The sequence below is a fragment of the Pithys albifrons genome, chromosome 4 (assembly GCF_047495875.1).
Source record: "Pithys albifrons albifrons isolate INPA30051 chromosome 4, PitAlb_v1, whole genome shotgun sequence".
NCBI classification, from domain to species: Eukaryota; Metazoa; Chordata; class Aves; order Passeriformes; family Thamnophilidae; genus Pithys; species Pithys albifrons.
In genome coordinates, this window is record NC_092461.1 from 1,026,589 (window position 1) to 1,049,274 (window position 22,686).

General features: G+C 44.0%; 1 protein-coding gene across 2 annotated transcripts in view; it reads right to left on the bottom strand.

Moving 5' to 3' along the window:
• The window catches only part of CDKAL1 (CDKAL1 threonylcarbamoyladenosine tRNA methylthiotransferase), a 278,423-nt gene that overhangs the window by 142,921 nt on the left and 112,816 nt on the right, over positions 1 to 22,686 (bottom strand). For both annotated transcript variants that reach the window (XM_071553173.1, XM_071553174.1), the window contains exon 9: positions 10,933 to 11,036. In XM_071553173.1, the coding sequence (XP_071409274.1) occupies positions 10,933 to 11,036 (104 nt within the window). The remainder of the gene's footprint in view (positions 1 to 10,932; positions 11,037 to 22,686) is intronic.

Sequence of the window (22,686 nt, forward strand, 5' to 3'; positions counted from 1 at the left end):
GAGCCAAATAAAGTCCAAGAGGAAAGGAAGCAATATCCATACACAAACCCCACACAATGATTTTTCCTAGAGCATTCTACAAGCAATGACACATTTTCCATGTCCTTTGCACTTGGTGTATCTCCAGCATCAATTTTTTGTCACCACCACCACAGCTTCTGATAAAATAGTTACACAGGGAAGTAAAAAATGTAAAATGTTTCCTCTAAAAGGCTTCCAGACAACTGACAGACAAACTCAGAACTAAAAATTGACATAAAAATACTCTCTAGACAACCTGGGGGGAAAAAAAAATTAAAATTTATGTATACAGAAGCAGGTGAAGTTCACAGTTTACTGTGTATAAACAATTTTCAGGTTGTGTTTAAAGAAAAAATAAATCAATGCAACACTAACAGACCTTCATCACTATCATGCACTAATACAGAAGACTGAAAGAGTCATAAAAACAAATAATGGGCTTTGTTACAAGCACAAATTCTCATCCCTTGTTTTTATTATGAATCAAGACTGAGGAAATTAGTTCTGTGTGGAAATAATTGAATGTACAGAAGAATTTGATATCTAACACAGAGAGCAAATAAGCACTTGTGCATTTGAATGCAGCAGGAGGTTCACAGTTCCTGACTGGTTTACATCAGATCCTCTCCCCCCTTTTCATCTGCCAAGTTTGTTTTGTGCAAAACTGGAGGGGAAACATCCCAGTGCAAAGGGCTGTTGGATGGCCAGGAACACTCCCCTTGGAGCACCTCTGATGTCTGACAGCTCCACCAGCACTTGACCATCATTTACCACCTTGGTTTTTAACAGCTCTCCCCGGGCTCAGCTGCCTGGGCTGCCAATCTCCTTTGCTTCTGCCTCCTGTAAATATTTGAAAGAGCTGTTCATTAACAGTTGCAGATTTATTCAGCGCTGTTGTGCTGCTTGGGAGCTGGAAATAGCTTTTCTTTTTCCCTCCCTATCCTGTGGCTGAGCTGAAAAAAGCTGCAGTTGAGGTTCAGTCTGGCAGGATTTAAATTGTGCTCCAGCTGAGAGCTAATCAAGGGGGTCTGACCTGGTTTACAAATAAACCAGGAGCAAGAACATTGTTTTTTTTCCTTTTCCTTTGGGGCATTGGGCCCATATATGAAAACAAACCACAAACAGATCCCAACTGGCCCTCCCAGGTACCTTCCTGAAGGTTCTGGAGCGTTCTGAGCCCTCCCTGACAGCTCTTACCCCTCACTCAGTGCAGTATTTGACTTGCAGATCTCGGTGCTCCTGCACAGTGTACACAGCATTCAAAAGGCATTATTTAGGCTATCCAGACACCCTGGTGTGCACATCAGGAGTCCCACATACCTGTGCAAATCACAGCTCTGATTTTCATGGGGAGAAATTGCAGGAAAAAAAAATCTGTGTCGTTCCCTGTGATTGCTCCTGATCTACCTCCACACACACCCAGACTGTGCAGAAAAGCCAGCTCTGTAAAATCTAAACTTAACTCTTCAAAAGTGCATTTTAAGACCTGTTTTCATTGGATTCAGACTAGAGAGGCCACAGAGCTCCCTGAAATGTATTGGTGCAAATTGCACCTAAATGATCATTTCTGTAGCACTCAATAATATCCAATTCTTGAACATCAGATACTTGTTCATGTAAGAGGGTTTAGAGACACAAAAAACTGCCTTGTCTAATGATCAGAGCCACAAAAGCATCCACACAACATAACACTCTGCCCTCAGAAGGAAGCTACAGAATAGATTCTGTTTAAAACAAGTGTTGCTCAACCAGTCTGAATGTGTATTAAGTGCCAGGACTAATGCCAGGGCAGTGTGCAAGGAGCACTTCCTTCCACGTGGTCCTGACCTGTTACTCAGGAGCAACCACAGTCACTGTGGCATTATGTCTAAAACTGACATCAAAGGATTTTAACACATACTGACTTTTGTCTTAACATGGTAGGAAACACTCCAGGGAAGGTAAAACCAGAAGGGGCCACAGTCAACCATGAGAGGATCCATCACATTCCTGGGACCAAACACCCAGATCTGGTTTTTTAAGATATACTTTGCATTCTCCCTGTCACAACTGGGCTCATCACCACCCAGTTTTGCTCCACTATGACTTCACTGAATAACACCACAAAAGATTAGACAATTTCTTTTTACAACTTACACTTGAGAGATGCTGTCAGTTGAGCTGCTTGATTGAAAGCCTCTTGCTTCTGTAAACTCCACCTTTTCATTTAGGCACATCACATTTTGAAAGGTCTTTGGAAGAAAGTTATCTCAGACCAAAACATCTCTTGGTTTCCCATTAAATTAAGCTTAAAAGTTTCAATCTTATATTGGCATTAGATGTGGGGCTGCCATGGAACTGAGTCACAGTGGTTTTGCACAACACACCCCAGGACCACCAGCACTGCACAACCCAGCCCAGAGAGGGAAGGTGCAAAGGGTGACACAGAGATGGTTGAGTGTAAGGCACACACTGTACCTAAAGGAAACCAGGGGAATGAGTTACCTGCTGAAGTGCAGCTGAAGAACAGCCACCAGTAAGTGAGTGCAGCCCATTGCCTTCTCCACAGGATGCTCAGTGGGGAGTACAAACACAGCATGAAGTGTGTGCTGGACTCACAGCAAACTGCAGCCCCCTCTGGAAGACTTGTTATTATTTATAGAAATTGGATTCTTCTTCCAAATGGGTCAAACTTCCACTATGTGCCATGCTGGGCATGTCTCAGTTTTAACCACATGATGAGCTTAAGAATCCCCCTGCAAGATGCTGTGAATGTGGCCTTGGCCACTTGCACTGACTGCCCTGAGACCCTGCATGGCTGAGATCCCTCCACTGCTGCTCACTGTGAGAAGCAGCTGGAGATGGAGCACCTGGGACAGGATCACAGCAGGGCACTGGGCAAACTGCATGCTGAGAGTTCCAGTCCTGGTACAATCCCTGTTCTCCAACACAAGAGATTATTCCTGGTACAATCCCTGTTCTCCAACACAAGAGATTATTCCTGGTACAATCCCTGTTCTCCAACACAAGAGATTATTCCTGGTACAATCCCTGTTCTCCAACACAAGAGATTATTCCTGGTACAATCCCTGTTCTCCAACACAAGAGATTATTCCTGGTACAATCCCTGTTCTCCAGTACAAGAGATTATTCCTGGTACAATCCCTGTTCTCCAACACAAGAGATTATTCCTGGTACAATCCCTGTTCTCCAACACATGAGTGCACTTCTGGTACAATCCCTGTTCTCCAACACATGAGTGCACTTCTGGTACAATCCCTGTTCTCCAACACAAGAGATTATTCCTGGTACAATCCCTGTTCTCCAACACAAGAGATTATTCCTGGTACAATCCCTGTTCTCCAACACAAGAGATTATTCCTGGTACAATCCCTGTTCTCCAACACAAGAGATTATTCCTGGTACAATCCCTGTTCTCCAACACAAGAGATTATTCCTGGTACAATCCCTGTTCTCCAACACAAGAGATTATTCCTGGTACAATCCCTGTTCTCCAACACAAGAGATTATTCCTGGTACAATCCCTGTTCTCCAACACAAGAGATTATTCCTGGTACAATCCCTGTTCTCCAACACAAGAGATTATTCCTGGTACAATCCCTGTTCTCCAACACAAGAGATTATTCCTGGTACAATCCCTGTTCTCCAACACAAGAGATTATTCCTGGTACAATCCCTGTTCTCCAACACAAGAGATTATTCCTGGTACAATCCCTGTTCTCCAACACAAGAGATTATTCCTGGTACAATCCCTGTTCTCCAACACAAGAGATTATTCCTGGTACAATCCCTGTTCTCCAACACAAGAGATTATTCCTGGTACAATCCCTGTTCTCCAACACAAGAGATTATTCCTGGTACAATCCCTGTTCTCCAACACAAGAGATTATTCCTGGTACAATCCCTGTTCTCCAACACAAGAGATTATTCCTGGTACAATCCCTGTTCTCCAGTACAAGAGATTATTCCTGGTACAATCCCTGTTCTCCAATACTGAAAAATATATTTACAAGGAGTGAAAAAAACCACTGAAAAAAAATCCAGTACTTCTGTGATTAAGAAGCCACATAAACCCAAACTTTTAATTTCAAATCATACTTCAATTTGAATTGACTTTAAATTCAAAATTAAATACACACAGAACCAACTTAATCTGCCTGGTAAAGAATTAATGGCTGTGGCATTACTGAACCTTGTGTTTTACACTCCATTTCAAATAAAGCAAACTCAACAAAACCAAGTTTATAAACAAAATTCACAAGCAAGAAATGCTCTCCAGCTTTGCTCTGTCCCACTGAACAAGCATGGAAAGAGCATAACACACACTGCTCTTGTTTAAAATAACAAATGTAAAAAGAAATAAATAAACATCAGATTCAGGAGCTCTTCCCAAGTAGTCACAGCAGCCAAACATTCTATTCAGAAGCACAAAGACTGGAGTGTTTGCAACTCTCTCTCCTCCCCTTCCCCAGTTAAGGCACCTCATGCCCCTGGAGCAGAAGACACCTCAGTTTGTCCAGGATGGCATCAAGTTCTGTAGGGCCATTCCTTATCCAACAATCTACACCAACTGGCCCAGGGAAAATCAGCTCAGTGACAAGGGAAGAGCTTGGGGACATCCCAATGCCTTCCTCCAAAGGCCCAGTTCCACTGGGACACTGCAGAGTTGTGTCCCTACAATGCTGCCAGAAGTTGGGAAGAGCCACCTTCTCCCATCACTAATGCCACCTTCCAGGCTTTAGGAATGCAATGGTTGACCCCAGGAGTGCAGTGTCTGACCCCAGGAGGGCAGTGTCTGACCCCAGGAGTGCAGTGTTTGACCCCAGGAGTGCAGTGTCTGACCCCAGGAGGGCAGTGTCTGACCCCAGGAGTGCAGTGGTTGACCCCAGGAGTGCAGTGGCTGACCCCAGGAGGGCAATGTCTGACCCCAGGAGTGCAGTGGCTGACCCCGGGAGGGCAGTGGCTGACCCCAGGAGGGCAGTGGCTGACCCCAGGAGGGCAGTGGCTGACCCCAGGAGTGCAATGTCTGACCCCAGGAGGGCAGTGGCTGACCCCAGGAGGGCAGTGGCTGACCCCAGGAGTGCAGTGGCTGACCCCAGGAGTGCAGTGTCTGACCCCAGGAGGGCAGTGGCTGACCCCAGGAGTGCAGTGTCTGACCCCAGGAGGGCAGTGTCTGACCCCAGGAGTGCAGTGGCTGACCCCAAGAGTGCAACATTTGACCGCAGGAGTGCAGTGTCTGACCCCAGGAGTGCAGTGTCTGACCCCAGGAGTGCAGTGTCTGACCCCAGGAGGGCAATGGCTGACCCCAGGAGGGCAATGGCTGACCCCAGGAGTGCAGTGGCTGACCCCAGGACTGCAGTGGCTGACCCCAGGAGGGCAATGATTGACCCCAGGAGGGCAGTGGCTGACCCCAGGAGGGCAGTGGCTGACCCCAGGAGGGCAGTGGCTGACCCCAATCAGCCCCAGCACGTCCCAGACAAGGGACTCTCCCAGCAGGGAGCAGGTGGGCTGAGCACAGCATGGAAAACAAGAACAAAAATGGGACAGAGATGGCCAAGAAACTCCCTTGGCTTGCAGTGGTTGCTTAAAGCACAGCTGAAACCACAGCCTGAGGCTGAAGATGAAGGAGTATTTTTAATTATATACATCTCTGCTTTGGCTCTTTCCTATTGAAGTTTTATTTCTAACAAAAACAAAAGGCACTTTTATTCATAACAATACAAAATTAAAGAGCCTGGCTGTCATTCAAGGGTTTAAACAGCATAAATGCAAATACTTGAGTAGGAAAACAAAAAGCAATAAGAAGACTGAATTATACAGAGCAAATGTGACCAAAAATTGGAGTTTTCTTTCTGCTGAAGACAAAAAAAATACAACCTTTGTTAAACAGACTTTTCTGGTTCCTTAAACTGCCAAAGCTGAGAGATTAGTGGAGTCTCATTGTCTGCAGGAGCCTCAGTCAGGCATGCAAAATGAGCATTCACATCTATTTTGTAATCTTATTTCCAGCACTGTAAGCTACAACCACCCATGAACAGGCAAGGAGACTTTTCAAAAAAGGAACATGACTGGACTGGGTTTGATGGAGACAAACTGGTAATCTGGTCATGTTTGGAGACATTTTGGCACCGGTGTCAGCACATCTGGACAAAGCCTGTGCCCCTCTGCAAACACCAGAGAGAGGCAGCAGCAGCCCAGACCAACAACTGCCTGCACTTTTAACAATATGCATTTTATTTCATACTGCAGCATTAACAGGCTTCATGTTTTGGAACAGACAACCCTGACAGGAACAGCATTTTGAGGCATCCAAGGAATATATTCAAAACTATTCCAACTTATCATAATCCCCACGGAGAGCAAATATTACTTTGAGAAACACAAACCAGCACACAGAGACTTTGCCTCCTGATGAAAAGCTTTATGTAAAGATGATTTTTGGCTAATCCCAGGGGGATATCTCCTCATTAAATGAATGACCACCCCTTGTTACTGCACAGTCTTCATTCCAGTCCTTCCCAAGCACCAAACTTTGCTCTGTCATCAACCTGAGCCCCTGGAGAATCCATGGCAGTAAATACACCACCCAAACCCTTATTATCCTGAATAATATGTTTTATTGTACTGCATTTCTCCTCAATTCTTGGCAGCATCATTGCAAGCTCTTTGGGGCCATGGATTTTTTTGTCTGGTGTTTTGGTTTTTTTAAAGGTACACAGTCCTTCTACAATAGAAATTATCCAAATGGTTGAGAGTGACCAGGTGGTTTTCCTTGGGAGGGAACAGCCCAGTCACAGCTCTGCAAGTTCCTTGCAAAAAGCTCCTGTGCTTCATTTGTGCCCTGACTGGGGCACAGGATGAGTTTTTGGTAAATTAACTCTTCCAGCATGATTGTATCATGGACAATTAAACAGATTGATGGCACTGAACCCTCTGCCAACCAAGAGCAGGAGGAGGTATTAACTCAAGGAGCAGAAGAGGAGGAGGAGGAGGAGGTTTCCCTTCCTCAGGAAATCAGAGCATGCCCCAAAATGTGACAGCCAAAAATCAGGTGGGTCTCCACAAAACCCACCTGAACCAAGCACAAAATTTAACTAAAAAAAAAAAAAAACCAACCAAAAAACCCTGAGGGGATAAGGGACTTCTTGCAAGTAATTAGATAATCTTAACTAGAAGTATCAGTTAAAGTTTGACAGAGTTATAAAGGAAATGGAAGCAAGATTATGTTACCATTTTTTTTCAATGGAACTATTTTTAATAAAATAAAGGATTGGCATGAAAAAACCACACAGATCCTTATTTAAATGCCATAATAAAATGAACAGAGGAAGTTTTTTAAGGCATGTTAATAAGGGGCTTGTCCAAATGCCTCTTCACCCTCTTGGTTAAGGAATATTTCCTCGTGTCAAGCCCAAACTTTCCCTTTGAGCCATTCCCATCCTTCCTGGCACCAGAGAAAAATGCCCAGAACATCCCCCTGCCCTTTCCAGAAAGCTGCAGAGAGGAAAGAACCTGCACACCAAGAATTGAATGCAGTTGCCACGATATTTCTGAAATAAAATTTAAAATAATGAAAAGGAACCTTTTGTACAACAAGATGTGCAGAAAACAACAGAAATAACAGTAACAATTTGGTGAACTTGATTGTATAAAAAACATGTACCAAAAAGATGGCAGGGAATTTCATTCAGAGCCAAGAGGAAAGCTCACTAAAATTCTGATTTTCTTACTCAAAAGGAGCTTGAAAATACCTATTGAAAAGACATTTTTACCCTTGAAGTCTTTGCTGTCTGATGTTGGTTATGTGTGTGGAAATACCTGATACAGAGCAGCCCTTGCAGACCTGAAGACACTGTTTTTAAACACTTCTGATGGATTGTAATTATACCTTTTTCTTTAAAAAACCTGCATGTGGCCAATGCAAACTGGTTCATTTGCTGCCCCACAGAACTCCACGGAATGAGAGGCCAGTACCAAAATATTGATCTTGGCCTGAGCATCCTGTGCATTAGCAAAGTCAGCAGGAAAAAACCAAAGCAAACCTTAAGGCATTCATAAGACAGAAAAGATGATATAGAAAGAATTTTAATAAATTTAGTAACAACAATAAGACTCTCCAGGCATAGCCAAAAAGCACAGAGAGACACAGACTGGCTGTCAGTGTGTCTCAAACACAGCAGCCCAAGGCCCTGGAATGCAGCTTCAAATCCTACTTGAGGAACAAGAGTAGAATTAAGTCCATTTTCCCTAGAAGTTAGTAAGAGGCTGACAGAAGGGGTTGGTCTCAAAAACACTGTCACCACTTTGCTCCTTCCTCCCAAGCAGTTAAAAACTCAGTTCCAGCCATCAGTGGTAACAGCAGAGCTGAGTTTATTTTATCCAACACACTGCTCAGCAAAGCCTCCTCAGCACAAGGAGGGATGCTCAGCATTGCTGCAGGAATTGCAAAGGAAAATTCAGGGCAAAGATTAAAAAAAATAAAACTAACTTCTGATAATACTCGATATTTGTCCTTTCATGAAACCACTCAGAGAACTCACAGTGGTTCTGCAGGGACAATGTCCTGACAGAACCTCATCAGAGCTCCTAAACCCAAAGATCCTCAGCAAAGCTCACAGGGATCTGAAAAGCTCTGGAAATCAGTCCCACTACATAAAACCAGTCCTCACCATCACACAAAATCAGTCCCACTACATAAAACCAGTCCTCACCATCACACAAAATCAGTCCCACCACATAAAATCAGTCCTCACCATCACACAAAATCAGTCCCACCACACACAATCAGTCCCACTACATAAAATCAGTCCCCACCATCACATAAAATCAGTCCCCACCATCACACAAAATCAGTCCCCCCACACACAAAATCAGTCCCCACCATCACACAAAATCAGTCCCATCACACAAAATCAGTCCCATCACACAAAATCAGTCCCATCACACAAAATCAGTCCCCCCACACACAAAATCAGTCCCCACCATCACACAAAATCAGTCCCATCACACAAAATCAGTCCCATCACACAAAATCAGTCCTCACCATCACACAAAATCAGTCCCCACCATCACACAAAATCAGTCCCATCACACAAAATCAGTCCCCACCATCACACAAAATCAGTCCCACCATCACACAAAATCAGTCCCACCATCACACAAAATCAGTCCCACCATCACACAAAATCAGTCCCACCATCACACAAAATCAGTCCCACCATCACACAAAATCAGTCCCCACCATCACACAAAATCAGTCCCCACCACCACACAAAATCAGTCCCTACATCATGGACAACTATCTGTTTATAGGAAACTTGCAGAGAGAAAACTATTTCACGTGAATGTCCTTTCATCTCTCAACACCCCAAACTCCACCAGATTAGGCACAATTGCTAAAAATCACTACTGAAAGCCAAGGCTCCACATTTTAAGCTTGAGGACTCCTCTGTTTTGTGATGTCACCTTGGCCCAGATTTCCCAACACTTGTGAGCCATCCTGTAACTAAGAATGGAATAAAAATAAATGGCATTTTGCCACTGCAGTTCTGCATCCAGAGCCAACTGTTCCACACACTCTGGGGAAGTGTTTCCCAACAAGATGTGACTTCCATGTGAGCCCCCTGGTTGCTACCACAGAACACCAAAGAATTTTCTTTCTTGTTATATCAAGTAGATACAACTTTATGTTACTATAATGTGGATTTCACAGCATATAAATAAACTATAACAGGACAAGTCTGCTTTGTTTCTTTCCCCACATACCATAAATAACATTTAAATAGCTACCCTAAGGTCATAATCCTGACTGTATTGCCCAGATCTTCTCTTACCTTTGCCACATTCCCTGGCTGCACAGCCCAAAGTTTCTTCAGAACTTCCCAACAGCTGTTTCATTCTCAACAACACTGTTTTTATGCTGCTCAAAAAAGGCAGCCCCTCTCCTGCTCAGAGACTCAATCCACTACTGATAGAAACAGGAGATCATCACTGGCTTTAATAAGGTTCATTATGGATCTCTAATTAAGGATGGATCTACAAACACTTTTAATCATTGGAGACTTCCTACTAGAAGAGCTGCCACACTTGGAGCCCCAAGTACAGCCCAAAGGATGTGCTGTTTGTACCTGCACAGAGGGTGGGACATCAAATGTCCCTTTATTGCTTTGCTTTTGGTTTTTGTGGTGTGTGACACAGAGATGGAATTGCTGCTACACCAGAAATTACCTCTGCATTTTTAATGCACATTTAAATCTTGAAAATTCCTCCTACCAGCATCATTTGGAAATGGGTGGTTTTGAAACACAGGCAAAATATAAAGAGCAAACATTAAGATGCAATAAAGCTGTCACAACTACCAGACTTACCTGAGGTTTAGGCAGACACTGGCACAGAGAGTGAACTGCAGGAAAAACTTGCATTTGATTGAATCCATGTGATATTATGAATACCCTACTGAACCTGAAAGCTGCTCAGCTTTGTACAGCTCTCAAAAACAACCCAGAGCTTCTCCTGGAAATGCATTACCAGAAAAAGCAGTGTGTCCCTAAGCAGGGTTTTAGGAATTCTAGGCAGGCTCATGAAGTTTATTTTATAGTTGAGTGAAAAAAGGTTCCTCTCTTCCTCTTTAAGAAAAAAATCACCAAATTTTACAGTTCCCCTCTAATCAGAAAACAAAACACAAAAACCAAACCAAAGAGCTTGCCTGGAACTCCACTGGAGCAATCCTAAACCCCAAATTAAATGTATCTTTAGCAAAGAGAGGTGCACACCTTAGTGAGAACGTGACTCTGCAGCCCAAAGGCACCTCCAGGCACAGCTGTGGCTGCAGAGACACCAACCAAAGGGCACCACCCCATCCCTGCCCCCTGGGCTGCCCCAGGGGCTGTGCTGAAGGGACAAACCCCTTACCTTGGAAGGACTGCCTGGCTCTGTCCACCAGCTCCTCGATGGGGTAACTTGCCAGGTCCCCTCGGGCGTGCTTGGTCTTGCAGTAGGTACAGGCATTGAGGCACCTGTTTGGAGAGTGGAAAGGCTCAGTCTGGGCCAACAAAGCCCTCACATGCACAGCTGGGGGTTTTCATACATCTGGGGAAATGAGCTGCTGTATTTAGGACCAGAAAATTGCAGTGTTCCGTTTGAGAATCAGTGAAATAGTTTGAAAAGTGTTGTGCCTTCTTAACCTCTTAAAGTATCTTTCACACACATATATAAAAGGTGAACAAATGATCAGTTTGTATGTCCCACATACAAAACCCAAGTGTGGGAATTCACATATTTTTAGAAAGTTATAGGGTTAATAATTAACCACTCCCCAAGATGAATCTTCAGGCTTACAATCCCACTATTATATAAAGATCCAACCTGAACAAGAAAATAAAGGCAAAAAGTCCTGAAAAGCTAAAAATAGATTTTAGGAACAGTGTGAAATTTGGTTTGCTGATTTATTTTGGGGTAGGAGCTGAAAGCTGGGATTTGGAAATAGACTTGCTTTCAAGTTTTGCTGCACTAATTAACTTGTTCCTACTATTAAAAAAAAACAACTATTGTGGAATGTCTAAATAATTCAGTTTGTCTCTTCTTTGATACTTAAAGAGATTATACAACAAAACCAAAATGGGACAGATGCAACACAGAAAAGGACCAATTTTAGAAAACAAGCCAAAAGAGGCAAAACTTTTAAATCCTATTTGTAGCACATTTGTTAATTCCAACTTGGAAAAATAAATGATCTTCTGGGCTACAGGTGACCACCAAAAGGATGCAGTTTCAACTACTGGCAAAGATGCTGAACTCACCACTTTTCACAGATTTGAGAATTAGCAATTCTTGAAAACAGAAAATTAAACCAAGCCCTAAGGACAATGAGGGATCTGCAGTGGTTTTGTCCCTGGTGAGGCAGCATCTGCTCCAAGTTTCCAGCACAAACTGCTCATCTGCCCATGCCACAGCCAGCCCAGAGGGAGCCAAGTGGAAAAAGGCTCTTTGTTGGGAGCTCTGGGAATTGAGCTTGGCCTCTCACCGAGTGCCTTCACCAGCAGGAGCAGCTGAAACCAGCCCAGGGGGGAAAGCTCTCCTTAAAATCCAGCCTTGGCCACGGCTCAAATACCCAGGACCAGCAGCTGCAGGAGAGGATCTGCTTTGTGGCACACTGGGAGCCTTTTTCCAGCATTTAAACCTGGTTTGTAAGTGTTAGTTTGTATTAATACAAGTCAAAGAAATCACAGCCATTTCTTGCACAAAGAAATCACAGCCATTTACAGAGAAAAGAATTAATGATCATTGTGTTTGTAATCACCACTATGTTTTGGATAAATTTTATGATGATTCCAGAACAAAAAATCCACTGAGTTTTGATTTTCCACATACTGAACTGATTAAGGTATTTTGAATTATTAACCTTTTGCTTTGAATTATTAACCTTTAATCAGTCATGTACCAAACACACAGAACTATTCACAACAAGGTAAAATACTATTCACAGATAAATTACTACCATGTGACTAAATAAAAACTTGCTGAACATGTTACCAAACTGGGTGTCACCAACATTTATGTCTGAAATGTTCCTGTGGATGGAGGTAACAAGAGTGGTCTCCTTGCTTGGCCACTGTGTGCTTATGTTGTGCACTGGCCTAACCAGAGTTCTCACTCTCCAAACAGGAATATTGCTCAGCAAACACACACTCCACATGCAAGGCCACCCCTTGCAGATGGGACTCATCAGGAGTGAGAATGCTGATGACACAGCAGGGAAATGAAGGGTTTCCTCCAGGGGGACCTGTCAGTGCATCTCAGCAGCAGAGAGACCCAGGTACAGACACGAGCAGCAAAGTCCTGGTTCCTCTTCATGGACCTGAGCCATTCAGTGCAGTGAAGAGGAGATTCCACCCCCAGATGTGGAAAGTACAAACCATGTTTCATTCAAGAACCAGGAGACAACTCAATTAGAGCCTGCAATGAGCCATTAGTGTGTTGTTCAATGTTACTGATCCAGACCAGACATCTGAGGGCAAGATGGGATTGCTGGATGTTCCACCAGTGTCATGTGGCAGCTCTGCTGCTCTCCAGGTGGGTAATTGGGGGATACATCCCCTGGATATCTGGAATAATCCTGTAAACTCTTGCTTGGTAACAACCCAGTACAATTCTTGCTTGGCATCATCCTGGTAAAAATAAACTAAACTAAATTAAAGCCCTCAGTCCTGAGGTGGACCAACAAAGGAGAAATTTGCATACATTCATTAATCACAATTGAGACTAAACACTCATATCTGCCCTTGGGAGGTCCAGTCACACCTTTAGATCAAGGGTTGGACTTGATGATCTCAGAGGTGTCTCCCAACCCAGCTGATTCTGTGATTCCATTCAAGGTTTTATGGAGTTCACCCTATTAAAAAAATAATGACAAAATACTCCCAGGAGCATCCCAGCAGCACAGGCAGGACAGGTTGCTCCTGTCTCCCCCAACAAAATCCCTCTGCACCAAGCACAGACTTCCCTGCACAGCCTCAGTAATTCCAGGCCAAGAATGTTCTATCAGTGCACTGGGATTCTCCTCAGAGGGGAGTGGCACTTGCTTGTTCCAAAATACAGTTCACAGAAAAGAGATTTTTGCTTTTATAAGATACTTCTTAGAGTTTGTATCCAATGTAATTTTGATTAAAATGCACTGAAGAGAAAACTCCTTTTGCAGGCTCGACTGAGCAGAAGAAACACCAGAATTAAGTACTCCCAGCAGATGAAAAGGAGATGGACACAAGTCCCAAGTTACTAAACAAGAGCTGGTAGAATTCTACTAATATTTTTCTCCTTAGGATACAAAGTTCAAAAAACCTAAGAAAAGCACCTATGGAATTAAATGCCATTAAATGCCATTAATATTTCTCAGCATTCCACCTCTATGAAGTCTGCTTTGTACTTCCAAAATTTCTTAATTCCCTCAAACACAACTGCAATGGATAAGGGGAAAAAAGGAATTCAAAGGAAAATTAAAAAAAGAACAAAACAAAACAAACAAAACCCCCCAAACAAACAAACAAAAAGGGCATGCCTGATATGCCTGACTTGTTTTCAGGAAACTGCTCTTTTGCTTGAAGGTTGCACAGGTCACCTTAAAGCTTTTAACCCCACAATGACAGGGAATATAATTTCCTGCCAAATATTTGGGGCACAGGAGGTTGTTTTCACCTAAAAGATATTCAGGATTTGAAACACTTTTGGAACAGTGGCAGGTTATGTCTCATAAGGGCTAATCAGTCTGAGCAGCAAAGCACATTCTTACAGAAATACTCAGCTTGTTCAGGCCCAGCTCCAGCACCAAGCACAGGGACTGTGCTACACAGATCAGGTGACACCACCCTGGGAGTGACCAACAGGGCTCCTCTCAACACACCTTTGGAGCCAACGAGTTCAGAAATATGCCCTGATAGAAATCCTGCTCTCAAAGTGCAAAGGAAGCTCAAAAGGAAAAGTTGCAGCAGGAAACAGGATGGTCCTTCCAGTGCCTGGCACTGCACACACATTTCTCCAGGTAGGAGCAACCACAAGGTGCTGCATTGCAATTCTGCAACCCCTGCCATGCTCAGCAAAACAGCCATAAAGTGCAGTACAATCCTGCTCTCCTGAGGAGCTCTGGAGCCACTGCTTGGCTTGGTTACTGATCCAAAGGAATTCAGACACAAGGCAGCCCCACTGGCTGATAAGCCATGATGTGTTTTCGTTTTGTACTTTCAATATTTGTATTTTGTGAAACTGAATTCCTACAGCTGAGTGCAGGTCATTCCAAGGTCACAGCAGTGTAATTTCCCCATCACACCCTCACCTTGCTCACTTCAAGCCCAGGATTTAACCTCAGCCAGATCAAGTGCATCAATGGCACTTTCCAGTGCTTGTCTGAAGGACCTCTTGAATAATTGTCCTGGCCACAGTTCTGCAACTGTTTGAATTAATTAATTAAGGCATTCTAAATTGACAGTACAAGGTTAAATGCTCCATTGCTAGAGTGGACACATCTGTGCTCCCCAAACTGGTGCACTGCAAACTGCAATGGTTTTTTCACTACAGTTCAAACCAAAGCTCTGTGATTCTTGGAGACCCAAGTTGGTTTAGAAGCATTTCCAAAGAGCTGCTGGGCTGTGCAGACATAACTTTGGGGGCACATCATTACTGGCATTAATACCAAGAAATTACCAGATGGATAAATCAGGTCCTGTGGTTGCACAGAGGAGAAAATGCCAAAATGTGTAAGTGATCAAGTCAACACTTCACAAAGAGCAACAACATTCAGAAGATGATGACTCCTGGTCTCAGCCAAATGCTGGTCATGAAGGTGGTGGAAATGAAGAGATAGGACAGAAAAACCTCATACAGAGAAGATCCTTTCTCAGAGATGTGCCCAAAGCTGCTCCCAGAGCTGCAATGGCAGAGTCCCCCCCCATCACCATCCCACCATCCACAGGGAACTGGGACCTCAGATCCTTCTGGAAGGATGACTTGGGGCTGGAAAATGACCTGTGAGCACACGATTCTTGGGGATTTGCTTTCATTTACAGCCTCAGGGCTGTGACTTGACAACTCCTTTAGTATTTAAGGCAATAAATAGCCTAATTTTATTTAAAAGACTCTGCTGGAGGCAGATGACTTGGCATAACTTACACAGAATGTGCTGCAAGGCATACTTGGGTTAGTAATGAACAACCTCATAAGCTTTTAAAAATTCAGCTTTCAAAGTTTTTTAGCAAAATACTAAGGATGAAATTAAATCTGTGCTTTCCAGGTGTGTGTCATGAGCACCTTTAAAGTTCAGTTGCAGGAATGATCTCCATGAAGGGTAAAGGGAGTCAAGTGTCTTTCTGCAGAAACCCATTTCATTTACCACGAGTCCTCCCAGCCTTGCAGCTCAATCAGCCCCCAGCAAACAGGACTGAAGGGCAGCCCAGGGCTGTGATAAGAGCCATTGTTTTTGCTTCCTGAATGGCTTTTGGGACAGACCCTTTTAGAGTGGTGAAACCTCAGAGGAAACATTAGGCTGCAGTTAATTCTCCAACATACAGCAGGTACCACTCAGAGTCTTGGGATAAAAGGTATTGTTGTTGTGCTGGTCAAAACATCCTGGGGGAAAGGAAAAAAGTTACATTTCAGCAGCACTAAAACTGCCAGGCTTAATTTAGAAGTTATCTGAGATTACCATCAGAGCAATTTCCAAAAATGCATTTGTAAAATGTCTGTGGGAAAGTGGATCTGAATTGTCTGGGTAAAATAATGGAAATAAGTGCATAATAAAAACAAACTAACCACTTATAATCCAGAAAGAATCCCCTCCCAGTGCCTGTACCCACACAAAGCTTTCTGCTCCAGAATGGCCCCCTGGCTGTGGCAGCAGCAGAAATGTAGAGGCTCCAATGTGGACAAGGATCTGAGCATTATCTGCAATTAATATTGGGCTGTTGCTCCTCAAAGTCATTTCTGTCTTGCAATAAAGTGGTTAGTCCTGCTGGAAAACAACAAGTGTCTGTGCAGCAGCAGACACACATTCAGGCTTCAAGAACATACTTCTGGCTGTGTATTATTTTGTCAACTTAAAATGAAAGAAGACCACACATTTCAACATAATTGCCCAATCCTAAACCTGTCTAAGATTTTCCAGGCACTTTAATGGACTGATTTACACAGTTATTCTCACAAGAATCCAGGGACTGATTTCTTTTAAAAATAGAAATTTCTGCCAGGGTCCTTATGTTTGCCTTTAAGAGTCTCCAAGGGGATTTTCAGGAGCAAATTAATCCCCTTTTTACACAGTTATAGAGCTGAGTCAGTCAGACCATGGATTTAACTTTCTTACTGCCCAAGTACCTCTTAAAGAAAATGCAAGTTAAGGCACTCACTTATGAATCATTAGGGACTCAAACAGATATGAATTATTTTATTATTTTATAATATTGTTTTATATATTGAACTACACTTAGCAGAATCTAAAATTAGTGACTGCAGAAAAACAGGAAATTGTAGCCTTTCATTACTAATGAGCCTCAACTCCTCCATCTGCTTCACTTCTCAAAAATTCCCTCCTTCTAATGACTCCTCAGATCTTTCCTTCCACTTCATTTTTCCCCCTGCCATTTTCTCCACCTTTTCCCCTTCTCCTGCCCTTGGTGCCTGTCAGTGCCACGTCATGCCATGCCTGTGACTGTCCCAGTGTCCCCAGTCCCACTGACTGGAATGGCAGGACACTGTTCCAAGTTATGGCCAGTGTTTGTGTGCTTGGATTTCCTCTTCAACTCCTCAAGTCTGTGGTGAGCCTGAAACTTTTCCAGTTCAGCTGCTGCCAGCTCTGCCAGGAACCAGAACTTGCTAACTCTGATTAACAACAAGCTTTAGACTTAAAGGGATGATTTTTTGTCCTCACCTCAGACAGTTCTGGTCAGTCATTTAAAAGAAATTCAGACAGACCATTATACTAAAGCACTTTATGCACAAATCAGAGCATTAAAGACAGGCCACAGAACCTCTCTGGGATTCAGGATCTAAACAGCCTTCTAGACATTACAGGCTGGAAAATACACAAGAGGCAGCTCTAGTCATCCAAAGCAAGACTTAATAAAAAGGAATGGGCAGACAACACTAATTCAGTTGTTTACAGGCCTTAGTCAATACTTAAATGTAAGATTTCTTCATATTTCCCCATCTACATCTGGCTACAACATTATCTTTGCAATGGATGACCTGAAGTATTTTCCCAACTTTAAAGTTCTTAAAAAGACACAGGTTTTTGGATGAGGGATTTGCTCAGTCTGCCCATGGGCTGTTGCACACCCAGCAAGCCAACCCACCAAGGAACACCATCCAGTGGCTGTTCCCTGCAGGGACACCATCCAGTGGGGCTTTTCCCTGCAGGAACACCATCCAGTGGGGCTTTTCCCTGCAGGGACACCATCCAGTGGGGCTTTTCCCTGCAGGGACACCATCCAGTGGGGCTTTTCCCTGCAGGGACACCATCCAGTGGGGCTTTTCCCTGCAGGGACACCATCCAGTGGGGCTTTTCCCTACAGGGACACCATCCAGTGGGGCTTTTCCCTACAGGGACACCATCCAGTGGGGCTTTTCCCTACAGGGACACCATCCAGTGGGGCTTTTCCCTACAGGGACACCATCCAGTGGGGCTTTTCCCTACAGGGACACCATCCAGTGGGGCTTTTCCCTACAGGGACACCATCCAGTGGGGCTTTTCCCTACAGGGACACCATCCAGTGGGGCTTTTCCCTACAGGGACACCATCCAGTGGGGCTTTTCCCTACAGGGACACCATCCAGTGGGGCTTTTCCCTACAGGGACACCATCCAGTGGGGCTTTTCCCTACAGGGACACCATCCAGTGGGGCTTTTCCCTACAGGGACACCATCCAGTGGGGCTTTTCCCTACAGGGACACCATCCAGTGGCTGATGACATCACCCTAAGATGTTTATTTGCTTTTATAAACACGGGTTAAACTGACATTTTCCTTGAGAAGTTGAGTTGTCTGAAGGAAGAGACATGAACTGACCTTGCCATCTGCAAAGGGATGACTGAGCCTGAGGGATGGAGAGTGCTGGGAATGGCACATCCCTTGATTCCAGGCAGGAATTGGGAACAGCCCCCATAGAAACCATGAAGTCAGACTGAGTAAGTGGACACCAGTGTGGTTAGAAAGCATCTGGATGCTGGGATATGGTGGGCAGTGCCAAGCCTGAGTGGTGTTCCTCAGGGACTGGCTGATGCCAGGGTCATCAGGATTCCCTGACTTTGCTGGGGACACGGGGAAGGGATGGAATTCACCTGCAGCAACTCCCAAGCTGGAGGTGAGGGGAGCCCTTTGGGTGCTGCAGGTGGAGGGCAGGGGAGCCCTTTGGGTGCTGCAGGTGGAGGGCAGGGGAGCCCTTTGGGTGCTGCAGGTGGAGGGCAGGGGAGCCCTTTGGGTGCTGCAGGTGGAGGGCAGGGGAGCCCTTTGGGTGCTGCAGGTGGAGGGCAGGGGAGCCCTTTGGGTGCTGCAGGTGGAGGGCAGGGGAGCCCTTTGGGTGCTGCAGGTGGAGGGCAGGGGAGCCCTTTGGGTGCTGCAGGTGGAGGGCAGGGGAGCCCTTTGGGTGCTGAAGGGCAGGTTTGCTGCTCAGGGAGATATCAACAGCCTGGAGAAATGGGCTAACAGGAACTGTGTGAGGAGAACTGGCCTGTGCATGGGTAGCATGAGGAGATGTCACTGCTGTCTCCAAACAGCCAATAAGGACACACTGAAGGCACAGCCAGGCTGTCCTTGGAGGTCCAGGGCTGCAGGTACACCAGAAACACAAGAAAACATTGCAATACAAGAAAGCACAATAAGACCAAAGAAAGCATTTCCCATGCCAGTGGCCAGGCACTGAACAGGCTGCACCAGAGCTGACCTCACCCCTGAGATCCTGGACCCCAACAAGGACACTACTCATTGCTAAGACACTTTCTGCTCCAGGCTTGCATGTGTGTCCATCACATGTGGGAGTGTGAGCACATGTGTGTGTGAGTGACACACAGGAGAAGCAGAGCAGGCTTCCAACAGCACCAGAAGCTCAGATAAGGGTAAGGAAAGTTAGAGGATGAGAAAATAATGCAGAGAAGGACCAAATCTCGTCTGTATAAGAACCACCAGACAAAACAATTAAATGGAAGATCCTACAAGCAGCATCAATATTTAATTAGCTGTGTTCCATTTGCAATCAAACCCATTCAGGGTGTGACACCAACGTGACACTCACATGTTGTCTTTAAGGACACCACAGGATTCTTTACACGTTTCCAGAGTGCTTGGTGGACAAACTGCATTACTGTGAAGGGCTGGAATTGAGCTCCCTGACAGTGCCCAGCCACACAGCTGAGCTCTCCTAAAGATGGTGACACTCACAGAAACAGCCTAACCTGTAATATTTACTCTCTATTGCTTAAAACTTTCCTTCAGATTATTCCACACTGACTAAAAACAGGATCTCAAAAGTTATTACATTTTAATGAAGAATTATAATATCCCTAAAGCCAAAGACAAAACTTTGAACATGCATTTCACTAGTTATAAACCACTATACTATTTTACCCATAATTGCTATTTAGAAAAGTAATTGATGTATAGTTTTGAAAAGGGAAAATAAACTTTATAAAAATCAGTTAAGAAACATAACTTACAGAAAACCCCCAACCCTCTACACCAATAAAAAAGGGAGGTTTTCTTTTAACTTGCAAAACCCCCAACTCTCTACACCAATAATAAAGGGAGGTTTTCTTTTACCTTACAGAAACCCCCCAACCCTCTACACCAATAATAAAGGGAGGTTTTCTTTTAACTTACAGAAACCCCCAACTCTCTACACCAATAATAAGGGGAATTTTTCTTTCAGCTCTTTAACAAATGATCTAAACCAAACTGTTGGAGCAGAGGAATGTGAGTGACTAAACAAACCCTTCAGTAAACACTCCCCAGCTGCAGTTTTCAGCCTAACACAGAGTTAAAATGTGGAGACTCCATCCACCTCCTGCAAAATGATTACACTTCAGAGACAGAGCAACATTTCATGACTCACAAACAGGCACTGAAAACAAAAACCACCAGACATTTATCTCTTAAAACCAGAAAAGACACCAGGTCTGGCACCAGCCTGCAATGCAGAAAGACCATGTGATACTTAGACACTTGTGTGTTAGTTTAAAAATAAGCCAGATAAGCATGTGATGAGTGACAATTTTGTACTTGACCTTTGCTTAAATAGCTCCTTTTCACAAAGTCCACACAGACATCAACAAACTTCCTAAAAAAAAGGGAAAAAAAAAGGCAGCTAAAACCCTGGATGTCATCCAGTGTGTTGAAAATAAACCCTAAACCCAAAATTCTACATGGTTACTTTAAGAAAATTATAAAACATGTTTTGAAGGCCAAATTCAGAAAAATCATTTTAATTTAAAAAGCATTGAGCTCTTTTTGTAAATCAAGGTGATGAAGTCGAACAGGTTGAGTTACAGAGACAGGTGGGTATTTCCAGGGGGAATATTTCACTCTGCCCAGCAGGCAAGGAATTTGGAGCTGGAGTTCCTCTCCCCTGGGGCTGAGCAGGCAGACAGACTTGCACAGGAAATAAGGATGCACCTGCATGGCACAGGGAACCCTGAATTGAGGGAATACTTTCTGAAGTGTCAAACCACAACATGTACCTCTGGTGTGAGGGTAAATCCATCAACACCCACTGTGTCTGTAGCTACACCCTTGTGGGGTTTGCTGTTGCTGTTTATATTTATTTAAACTATCAGAGTGGTTGAGGTGGGAAGGGACCTCTGGACACCATTTATTCCAAGCCCTCTCTGCTCCAAGCTGGGGCAACCAGAGCAAGTTGCTCAGTGCCATGTCCAGAAAACACAAAACATCATATCAGGGGGGATATCAAGGTTTAGGGGCAAAGCTGTTAACTTTATTCCTAGTAGTAATAATGCATTTTTCCTCCAGTGTATTCAAGATGCAGAGTAAAGCCATAGAAAGAAAGTTACTACTGCATACAAACACCTGAAATAATAATAATAATAATCTTAGTACATGTTACATTGGATTTTATGCCACCTATTACGTGCCATGGACAATCAATATTCAGCTTTTCAGTTATTATTTGTTTGGGTTTTACTCAAAGCACCTTTACTTGAGTGACTCTGCTCTTCTGGTATCACAGTTTAAATGCTCTTCTCCTCCCTGTTTCAAAGCTGACCCATTCAGAACTGTCAATGAGACTGTCACAACAACAGGCCTTAGTGTACAACAGATAATGACAAATACAGATGTTTTTGAAGCCCATATATATTATTCAGGGAAAACTATTTTCCCATTAAAATTACCTCCAGGTCAAGTCTAAGAACAAATTCAAGCACAAGACATTCCCAAATCTGACTCTTATTTTTGCACCTCCCTTAACACATTTCCCTGTCAAGTCTCCAAAAAAAAAATTCACCTTGATCTGAAAGGGCACAAAAGACCCTTCAATGAGACCCTTTGACAAGCAGTTTTCATTTTAGTGACATTTCAGAAGTCACACCAACAGCAGCAAAACACATTGTTGTTATTATTATTAGGGAACTAAAACTCATCTGATTCTGCTGAAGAGCAGCAAAAGCACAAGGATGCAGCTTTAAAGACTTAAGTTGTGTAACCCCTTGAAATGAGACATTAAACCCCCAGAACTGTCAATATTATAAGAGCACTGGCATTTCTCATACTAACACTCGGTCAGAGAGTATTTCTGCAGAACAATGGCTCCTCCAGTGTGGGTTTTATGTGAAAAACTGGGACTAAAGGCACCACACTGAGTTATAAGTATGACATAGGAGTTTGTTTCTCAGCATTTGCTGTAATCTGAGCAATGAAGAAAATGTTTCCCAGGCTCCTGTCCAGCTCTGCCTCAGCAAACACACACGTGGGCGTCGGGGAAGGGACGCAAAGGCAGGATCTGCTCAGCCAGGAGGAATTCCTGGGCAGCCTCAGAGCACACACTGATGTCACAGTTACGGACACAGGACACTGCAAAGGACTTCAAAGTGACCATTCCTCATTCCAGCAGGCTGGGAACTGCAGCTGGTGTGATCCAAACCCACAGCTGGCAGCGAGTAGCTGCCCAAGGGCCACCCTGTGT